The sequence below is a fragment of the Ranitomeya variabilis genome, chromosome 5 (genome assembly GCF_051348905.1).
Source record: "Ranitomeya variabilis isolate aRanVar5 chromosome 5, aRanVar5.hap1, whole genome shotgun sequence".
In the NCBI taxonomy this organism is placed as follows: domain Eukaryota; kingdom Metazoa; phylum Chordata; class Amphibia; order Anura; family Dendrobatidae; genus Ranitomeya; species Ranitomeya variabilis.
In genome coordinates, this window is record NC_135236.1 from 507,713,065 (window position 1) to 507,724,278 (window position 11,214).

Here is an 11,214-nt window from a genome sequence, read left to right on the forward strand (position 1 = left end):
ACTATGCTGTAACATCTGGACGCTGCGTGTTTGACGCTGCGGCTCTACACAGCGTCAAACACACAGCGTTTCCTGAAAGTGGACACATACCCTAAGTCTTAGAATACAGAGAGGAAAAAAAAAGAGCAAAAAACTTGAATTGAATGTGGCATGATAGGATTAAATCACCATCGATCCCTACATAGGTCACAATGCACATCACTGAGCTGTGGGAACAGAATTCTCATGATGGCCTGTACTCAATATTCATATGATGCTCTGTATACATAATGTTATGGACATAGGGCTCATACATATGGATATATTTTGTCTCTGATTTAGAGTGTGACAATTGAGATTTCACACTGATTACAAATGGATGTACGTCATTTTTCCTGTATGAGTAAAAATGAAAACATTAAATAAATACTTTTAAGGAAAAGTATGTGTGCACGCATACCACCTGACAAAGCCTACACGGCAATACACTGCGATTGTGTGGTGCTGTATAAAGGGATGTGGCAGGGTTGGTGCACGAGTCCATATCCTCCCATACAAAAAAAATGTTCTAGAGGAAAATATCTGCACTGTTTAATTCATCATCCAATCATGTCACCTTTTGTTGTTACTTAATATGCAAAGGATCGCAGAGGTAAGATGGAGCCCCATAGATTTCTATGTGTACAATATTACGGCAGCCTTTCACATAGAGGTAGCATCGGGGCTTAAACACTGGTAGTCGTTAGAAATGTATAAAATGGTGAAATAGAATAGAACAGTCAGACAAATCTTATGTGATGTAACTAACAAACATCTTACCATACACGTTACACCTTGGGTCACATATTTCCACTTGCTGCCAACCTTCCATATTTGTTATAGTGGTAGCTACATAGTATAGATACTCTGCAAACTATGAGTAATTAGTAAATTTAATATAAAATAATCCACTTAAATATTAATATTAAAACATGATCTCTTAATCGGATACTTTTCAAAAAGGAATTTCACAGACCACAACAAAAAAAAATCACTATTCCACCATAAGCCTATATCAAAATAGAGGAAATAGAGAGTAGATCAGGATATGAAGTTAAGGGTGGAGACACACTGCCGTATTTCTCGTGCGAGAATCGCATCGCCCTGTACGGACTGGCCGGTACCTCTCCTGACCCAAGCATGGCAGTATGATGGATTACTATGCAGCTGTCAAGCTCAGGTCAGGAGAGCCGACAGCCAGTATGAGGTTTACAATGCGATTCTCGCATGAGAAATATGGCAGTCTGTCTCCACCCTAATGGCGCTTCACATACAGCTGGAAAATTCCAAATTAATCCTCCTATCTTACCTTAAATCCAATCCAGTTACCACACAAGTATAGTGATAGAAAATATCACTGAAAACGTCTTACCCACAGTAATAGTGGGGGTTAGAACTCCGCGGCTGCATTCCCTAATGCTCATTTCTTGACCAATGGCTTCAATCCTATACGATGTATTATACTGTATTCTATTTAATATTATATTAATCTTCATAAAGACGCTGATTTACAAAGTACAGCACACTGTTCCTTTATTATCTATATAAATATTATTATTGTATAAAGCTAATAATACTAAAAACAATATATTATTATCATCACTATAGTATGTAACATAAATGTCTCAATCACATGCTATAAAACTAAAAAATGTTTGCATTGGCTTCCAGGAGCAACTAGGATTAAGCGATATTGTGCTGAATGTTTTATGTGAGGTTTTGGTAAGTTCTTATCAATAACATGAAAATCTGTAAAGTGTAAACATAAATGACCATTTTATTTGCAATCTGGTTAATTATTGTCCGTTTTAATTGTGTGTATATATATATATTTCTAGGGAGAAACACTTAAAACCTTGAGCAAAGCTCTGGTAAGTAAGACATTGATTTAAGTCTTAACAAAAAGTGAAAACTACAAAATAAGTATTCATGATTCTGGTCTACAGACCTGTAATTTTTTCAAGCTATTTACACTGCATGTTATGTCTCGCTTAACAAAATGTCTGCTAATTAGGGCTCTACCCTATTCCAGCCCAGTAAGGACACATAATATAGCAGGTGTTTGGTCAAGCACATAACCGCCATATACTCTGCTGACTACACTAAGGGTAATTAATCAGAGCCATCACTGAAGCTTCAGTATTTTGACTTATTTTGACTGAAGCCAACGTTTGCGACTCGGTCATTTCAAAATGATAGTTGCTGAAAAAAGGCAAAAAGAGACAATAGAAAGGTATATATATTTGAAATTAATACTCTCAAGGAAGATACCATACATTTATATAGATTAAATTCTAGAAATGGCAAAACAGTTCTACAACTGGCAAAACAATTTAACCTCTTATTGACAGCCAATACGTCTTTTTACAGTGGTCATTAGGAGTCACTATTCTTCAGCACCACTTTTGTATTGTAAAGAGAAATAATACAACAGTGGACCTGATATCTGAGGATGCAGTGATTGTCAGCTGAATTTTACAAATGACACACTGCCACAAAGACCACAATTAATTACAACACCAATCGTGATCCTTTAACCCACTAGATGCTGCTTTCATTAACAATAGAAGCATCTAGATGGTTAACAGAAGGAGGAGTCTCACTCTTTTGCCCCACTGATATGCTTATTGTTGCTATGATAAATCAAGCCCAAGCAGTGGATTTAGGGACTACCAGCTAAAGTGATACTGTATTAAACTTATTGTGATTTTTAGGAGACAGAATAAGTTTAGTTTCACATTTTCACGTGTCGGATGCTAAGCACTAAAGTCTGATTTTCCATCTAAATCCACAGAAAATGTGACTCCGACAAAGCAATCGACAGAACCATTAACTATTAATTAGAACTCTGTCTGGCCTCTATTACTTTGTTTTTGGGTTGGCACAAAAGTGTTATCGACCACACTTTTGCTCTTGTCTTCATAAATGAGATGCTGCGGAAACAGATACTAAAGTGTCTAAATCCTATTTTGTGGGAAATTAGACTGAAAACCATGGTAAAATGCGCAGCTTGGAGCACAAAATAAATATGAACCTAGCTTTTCAAGGTATCAAAAAATGTTATGTAATGAAAATGGTTCCAGCAAACCATCAAATAGTCCACAATCAGGGCCATCAGTTGTAAATAGAAAAAATGGGGTTACTGGTAGAGCAATGGCTCTGTATAAGTGACATAGCAACCTGTTATGATCCTGGTGGTTAGGATCACAGAACTGACCTGTTAAGTATACCAGAATATTGGACTAGCTCTGGGGATGTGGGAACTTTACTGACCGCAACCCTGATCCTATCAACACACACTATAGGCAGCCGTGGAGCGTTCCTAAAAACCTAGACGCCTTTTCACATCTTGAGAAACTAGCTACCCCAAGAGAGAAAGCAAAGCCTCACTTGCCTCAGAGAAAACCCCAAAGTTTAGACAGCCCCCCACAAATAATAACGGTGAGTGAAGGGGAAAACACAAACGTAGAAATGAAAACAGGTTTAAGCAAATGAGGCCCGCTAACACTAAATAGTCAGAAGATAGCAAGGAATCTATGCGGTCAGTATAAAATGCTATCAAAAATTATCCACGCACAGAATACAAGAACCCCCACACCGACTCACGATGTGAGGGGTGCAACTCTGCACCCCAGAGCTTCCAGCAAGCGAGAAAATCACATATAAGCAAGCTGGACTGAACTCATCATATAGTGAGAAACATTTTCAAGGAAACAATGAGCAAACATGAACTAGCAAGACTTAGCTTCTCCAGAAGGAGACAGGTCACAAGGGAAGTCCAAGAGAGACCAAACCAGTACTGAATACAACGACAGCAGGCAACAAGTAAAGGTCCAGGTGGAGTTAAATAGGCAGCCAGAATAGCAGAAAACCAGGAAGCTGGAACCCAGCTACAGACCAGCCGTATCGCTAAAGGCCACCAGAGGGAGCCCAAGAACAGAACTCACACAGTACCACTCATGACCACAGGAGGGAGCCCGGAAACGGAATTCACAACAGCAACCCCAAAAAAGTCTCCTACCCTTCTCAGCCCTGCTTGAACTATAGTTAACATCCACATGTATGCCATTATTTAAGTGAGGAGAACCCGCTTAACAATTTGTTGTTGGAGAGGAATGAATCTAGAACCACGAGCTGGGCACAACATATTGGCCATAAATATGACATATTTTCATTTTCACTTTGCACCATCTATTCCATGCTCATTTTTGGAAATCAAATTATTCCACCCAAACCTGCAAATCAAATGTCAAATAGCGCTGAAACAGTATGGGTTAAAGCCACATTTAAAAGAATATTTGTAACAATTGGGGTTCATTTTTTTCTATTATCTGTCGTAAAAATGAAAAATTTGGAGCTAAAACAATATTTTAGCGTTAATATTTTTATGTTAATTCCTGTGAAACAACTGAAGTGATCTTCCTGACAGCAGTTTTGAATACTTTGAGGGATACAATTTTAAAATATTATCACATTTTTGGATTTTCCAATATTTAGTTTGCTTTTTTACACTTTATTTGTGAATGTTTCCCTTAAATTTGCTGCTTAACTTTTAAGACTTTTATCATAAAAAAAATAAGGCAACATTAAAGAATTATTCTGGTCTAAAGGAGACATTTGGTTAATGTTATCTATTAACTATTTGGTGCTGTATGGCTATCTAGTTCAAGAGTTAAAAAATGTAAAAAAAATGATGATTTTAAAAATGTTAATACATAAATGGAAAATATATTGATCTAAAGTTACAATTAACATAAATTACAGTGTGTCATGAAAAAACATTCTCAGAATTCCTGAGATAAATGAAAACTTTCCAAAGCTATTTAGAAGACATATCATATTTCGGATTTGGTTACAAAGGCCTAAACTAAGAGGTTAAGGTTATTTCAATCTGGAATTAATATTTTATAAAATGATACGAGAATCATGGAGACTGGAATCTTAACAAATAGACTATTAGTATAATTTATTATTCAACTCTTATCTGCCTCATTTTACATTATTATTTAATATTTTATGTTGTTAAGGCTGGATTGGATCTTAATCTTAATGTGGCAAGTGGTGTCTTGGGAGGTGGTGCCTTGGGAGGTGGTGTCTTGAAAAAAGTACCACTACTTGGATAAAGGAAACAAATCTTCATGTGAGTACTTTATCTTGAATTATATTGTACAGATAAAATATGAGAACAGTACTTGTGCATTTTTTTCAGGTTAATGTATTGGATAATGAACTCCTTAAAATAATAGTATACGCCATGTTTCTAAAGTTTTTGCGCAGTCAATTGTATAGAAAAACAAAAATAACTACAGTTTTTTTCATTTTCTTCTTTAAAAAATTATAAAATGTAATTAACATATTTTATGTAATATAAAATGGTATCAATATAAGCTATAATCTTTCATGCATTAACAATACCATCATACTAGTATATCAAGACGAGAAACTGTTCTAGGTTTTTGAATTTGGCAACAAAATAAATAAAAGTAAGTTTGGTCCTAAATTACTGACGAGGGCCAATAGCTGGAACACCGTGTCTGCAAATTGAAATTTGGCTTTTATCCTAAGTCATTTATTAGATGTGTAAACTGTTTATTCTATTAGTTTATAATTTACATTATTACTAGCTAAAATACATGCCCTTATGGTAGTTACCATCCAATGACTTCTCCCCACAATTTCTGAGTTAATATTAAAGAAGCACTCTCATCAAACTTTTTATCCTCTTAATACATTGTAATCACCATATTTTATGGCACTATGTAAAACCAGGAAGTTTATTTTCCCTACATTTATCATTTCCCTCTTCAACTCTTTACCCAGCTGCTCCCTCCTCCCCTTCGCCAGGGACTTTTGCAGTGTCTCATGACTCATACAGGGAAACTAACCTCCTGTTTCTACATAGAGCTTAGAATGATTGAGCTAGTCAGCTTTTAATCTCATTATATCATAAATCCAATGGAAAACAGAAGAATTAACTTGGTAAAAAGGTAAAATAAGCAATTTAAGTACACAGTTGTCACGAAACGGACGTGGCTTAGCTTACTTAGCTTACACTCCGACACCTCCAGGCCACGAGGACGTGTGGCATGCATCCAACGTGGTAATAGAATGTGGACCCACTGGACCACAGGGGGGAACCCGGGCCTACCTGCACTAGGGAAGGGCAGCCACCAGAGTCTGTGGAGCTGAGCATGTGGGCAAGATGGTGACTTCCAGGACTAGATGACACCGCACAAGTTCAGGTATAAAGCAACATGAAGTTTTCTACAAATGTCACCATACAGAAAACAAGACATTACAATCTCAGGCTCCCGATTCTGCACATCTAGCAAGGGTGAACATCGCAGGTCAGCAGATGTCAGATGATGGCAACAGGTCATTATGGGTTGATGTAGTCCAGGGACATCTGGCACGGGCATATCAGGAGAACCTCTCTGTCAGTCCTCAGGCATAGCACAGGCACAGCAGGAGAATATCAGACACCTTCCTCAAACAGATGGCATCACAGGATGGACCCTAGGGAACAGGCAGGACATCGGGGACACCTACAGGACATCGAGCAGCGGCCATCAGACCCCAAGCACCAGATAGCAGTCGTTAGGCTCCAGGCATCAGGCAGCAGTCACCAGGATCCGGACATCTGACACGACCTAGAAATGAACTCAAGTGGGATGGTGCAAGCACCACAGGTTTGGACCAAAAAGTCACTGGGTACATAGTTCAAGACACAGAAGGACTTTGAGAATATCACACAGCAGGAACCCACATTTATGGCAAGGACTTTGGTATCAACACATAGACAGGACGGGTCCAGGGACAAAGACATCAGCATTCCTAGTACTGATAGCAGGTAGAACAGGAGCTGAAGACAGGCAGACCAGAAGCAACATGGAGGACCATACACACACGTCTAGGCTCAGAAACCTGAGAAGCTCTGGCCATGCCCAACAGGGAAGTGGAACTTTAAATAGGAGCTGCCCTTCAGCAATCGGCTGGGGACAGCAATTCAAGCGCACACACTGCCCCTAATAAAAGTGAGGAAGGTGTGGCCGTGCGCACCCTAAGCACAGACAGAAACCAGTACAGCATAGCCAGAATGGGAACTGAGGCCTAGGGCACCTGGCAGTGGCTGCAAGCCTGGACACATGTGGAAAGTCATGCACCAGCTGCAGAGGACCTTGCAACCTGCGGATTACTTCTACAGCAGCAGCCAGGGACCACACATGCAGAAAGTCATGCAGCGGAGCAAAGACTCTACAACACATGTACGGCTATGCGGCAGAGCACAGAACTGAGCAGCATCCATACAGGTAACAGACATCAGAATCCCAGCCGATTAGGGGAAAGGAGCAAAGGGTAAGAGTACAGACATGCAGAGTAATGCTGGGGAAACAAGGCACAAACACACTGGCATTACAACAGTGCTGTATAATATAATGATTACTATATATTAAGAAGATACAAATGTTGATGGGAGTGCTTATTTAATTTAAGTGTAATAGTAATGTCATTAACATTTCTGTAAATGTACATTTAGTAAATAAATAGAATACACATTTAATTTTTGTTTGTTAAATTAATTATAATATTCATATTAACACTCCTAATAATTCCCAAACTATTTTTTCTTAGATTCCAGATTTCACCTGAAAAATGAAAGTTCAATAAAAAACCAAATGAAATTACCTTTGACAAAATAATTGATTGTGATCTTAATAAATTTAGTATGCATTACATAATGTCTGTCTCCTTCTTTTTATTGAGGTATGCATTTCTACATGATTTACATTTAATTTTGCAAAAAAAGTAAAAGTTTATGTTTTTAGTAAAATAAGCAACCTTCTGCAAGCCCACCAAAAACAGTAGATAAGGCCCTCACACTAATAGACTAAAGTTGGTTGAACGCTCAACAGTCTAATTTGTATGGGAGCCTCTGAACTTTCCTGTCAACAGATGATTTCAATGGTTAGAAGGATCCAACCCGTTAGATTTCTAATGACCAAAACGTTTTTTCTCCCCCAAGATATCTCTCTACCAAAGGAGATTGAGCATTCCTTTGTATGTGGAGGGGGGATTCAGAAGAGATAGCTGTAATGATTCTTCTTCTCGCACCTATGTAATGCTTATGGAATCTCTTACACTTAGAAATCATAAATGCAGATTTAATTATGGAACAGGTTCAGAAAGCAGTTTCTCATATTATCATAACACATTGCATTTCATCATTTAGCTAGTTTTCATTGCTAATATCCTTCGGCAGTGATATAACTAGACACTGATGGCACCATGTGCAAGATTTGGATTGGGGGTAATACTTTTTGGCTGTCATTTTGGTCATTTTGCACTTTGTCTTTGCTCTCCCCTATAGAAGAACTGTAGAGTAACATGAAGCTGTGTCACCCACAGAAGTTGCTCAGGTTGTGCAGCTCAATCAGAATGGCACAACAATGCGAGCTGTGGCAAGAAGGGTAGCTGTGTCTGTCAGCACAGTGTCCAGAGCATGAAACAGAGAACAGTAGATAGGTCAGTACACCAGCAGACATGGAGAGGGCTGCAGGTGGGCAACAACCCAGCAGCAGGACAGCTACCTCCTCCTTTATGCAAGGAGGATTAGGATGAGCAGTGTCAGAGCCCTGCAAAATGACCTCAGACAGATCACTAACATTCATGTGTCTGCGCAAACTGCCAGAGAACACTAAGATTGGCAAATTCGACAATGGCATCCTATATTTCTCACGAATAAGAGCAGGTTCACACTGAGTACATGTGACAGATGTGACCAAGTCTGGTGACGCCATGGAGAAAGTTCTGCTGCCTGCAACATCCTCCAGCATGACTTGTTTGACACTGGGTCAATATTGGTGTGGGGAGGCATTTCTTTGGAAGACCGCACAGCCCTCTATGTGATAGCCAGGAGTACCAAGACTGCCATCCAATGTGATGCAAAACCAGACGCATAAACAACACCTTCAGGGGGGCCAAAAAGCTAGAACTCAAATTAGGGGCAGACACCAGGATCAGTGGCATCAGTTGACCCACAGTAGAAATGTATTAATGGCACAGCAGCTGTGAGACATGGGCCATGCATGAGGTATTCTTAGAATCTGTTTAGTTTGTGACTATCTGCCATTTTCTTGTGGTGTTCTGGCTGCTGGCTGTAGTTGACTGATCATTTGACCCACAGTACAAATTTTAGAATGGCACAACAGTAAAGATTGGTGGACCCCTGGAAGTTTCTGTCTGGCAGGTTTGATTGAACAGTTTAAAAAAAAAGTTCAGGTTCGAGTGCCATAACAGTACCTGGACCCCATTCACTTGAATACGGCCCCGAACATCCAGTGTTTGCCATTGCTTCTGATTGGCGGTAAAATTATTACCACCTGTCAGACAGCCACTGTTCCCACGCTGTCATTTGACAGCCCATGTTTTACAGTGTGTTTTGTTTTTATTTCAAATAAAAGACTTTATACTTGATGTGTGTTTATTTACTATAAACACAATAGGATTAGTAATGAATAGGTGTCTTATATATGCCTCTCCATTACTAAGCCATGGGCTTGAAATCACCGGAAAATACAAAGGAGACATCAACCCCACAAATATGAACCTCACTTGCCACTGCCACAGGGCAAATTGAAAGAGCCGGGCAAAGCACCAGAATTGACAAATCTAATAAATGGTCATTTTTGGGGCCGCTGCTGGCTGCTATTTTTATGCTGAGGATTAATGTCCATGGCCTCTTACTTGCCTGAGAATACCAGCCCTCAGCTATCTGCTTTAGTTTGGCTGGCTGTCAAAAATGTGGGTGACCTAAGCATTTTTTTAATTACTTATTTAAATTTAAGAAAACAGCATGGGGACTCCTCTATTCCTGATAACCTCAGCTGTCAGGGTTAGCAAGGTTGGTTATGTGCACACGATAAGTAAACGCTCCGGGTTGGACGCTGCGTGCTTGGGCAATGTCCAACCTGCAGCATGCAGCTGTTACAGCATAGTGGATGGGATTTCAAGAAATCTCATGCCCGCTATGCATGCACAGACACCCATGGAAAACTCACGGTGATGGATGTGTGGCTTGTTTAGTTATTTTGCGGAGACACAAGCCTCCACAAGATAAATTTCACCCATATAATGTTTTAGACATGATGAATCCACACAGTTCAATGAACACACACATATTCACCTGTGTTTAATAGCTGGCAGCGATTTGGATGCAGCAGACATGCTATGTCCTAAGTTCTGCCAATTGCTGAATGTGTGCACATACTCTGAGGGTTGCAGCCCCCAGCTGTCAGTTTTGCCTGGCTGGTTATTAAAAATATAGGGGAACACACACTTTATTTAATTTAATTATTTATTTAGAGCGCATGCATCGGCTGACGCTAATGACCGGAGGTAAACTTTTACCTCCAATCACAGCTGCAGGCTCACGCTGTCGTTAGACAGTGTGGGAACCGCAGCTGTCTAACTGGCGGTAATGATTTTAACGACTATCAGAAGCAATTTTTGCCTCCACGCTCTCATACACATGACAGCAAAAGAAACACCCTGTGTTCAGGAGGCTGAACCCGAATGGTAACACTAACTTCCTGGTGAACTCCATGTTTGGTGTCCATGCCCGAACTGTAGGTGTTTGGTATAGACACAGAACTTTACCGCTCGGGTATGCCCATCTTTACACAGCATCAATCAGCCATGAGCCATGCATAGGACAGCATTTAGAGCTTTGAATAAAAGTTTCAATTAGGATGTGGTGGGTAAGCGAGTGCTGAAAGAACTTGTTTCTGGGAGCCCTGATACCTCATGCAACAACTCAATTATTTTTTCACAGCCACAGTCAGGTGGCACAAACATCAGTTTCATAGACTACTATTGGTAGAAAAATGTAGGGAAAGTAACACAGGTAGTTGGCAATTGAGCCAAAGTAGAACATTTTACAATGGCACAGAAGCTAAGGGTGTGATGTAATCCTTCTTTGGTGGGAGCCCAGATACCTCATGCAACAGCTCAATTTATTTTCCCAGTCACACTGAGGTACCAAAAATATCAGTTGCGTAGAGCACTAATGGTAGAAAAATATAAAGATAGCGACACATGTAGTTGACTAAAAGTAAGTGCAGGCCTACTGGCCTGAGATCCCTACTGTTACAAACAACACACATGAAGGAGAACTTGGAGTTTAGTGGCATCAATTGA

At 39.7% G+C, this 11,214-nt stretch overlaps 1 protein-coding gene across 1 annotated transcript in view; it reads left to right on the top strand.

Annotated features, from left to right (window-relative positions):
• LOC143773777 (uncharacterized) overlaps positions 1–7,755 on the top strand; it is a 37,417-nt gene extending 29,662 nt beyond the window's left edge. The window contains exons 8-11 of the mRNA XM_077261130.1: positions 1,690–1,740; positions 1,857–1,889; positions 5,046–5,158; positions 7,651–7,755. Coding sequence (XP_077117245.1) covers positions 1,690–1,740; positions 1,857–1,889; positions 5,046–5,141 — 180 coding nt within the window. The 3' untranslated portion in view covers positions 5,142–5,158; positions 7,651–7,755. The remainder of the gene's footprint in view (positions 1–1,689; positions 1,741–1,856; positions 1,890–5,045; positions 5,159–7,650) is intronic.
• The last annotated feature ends 3,459 nt before the right edge of the window (positions 7,756–11,214 follow it).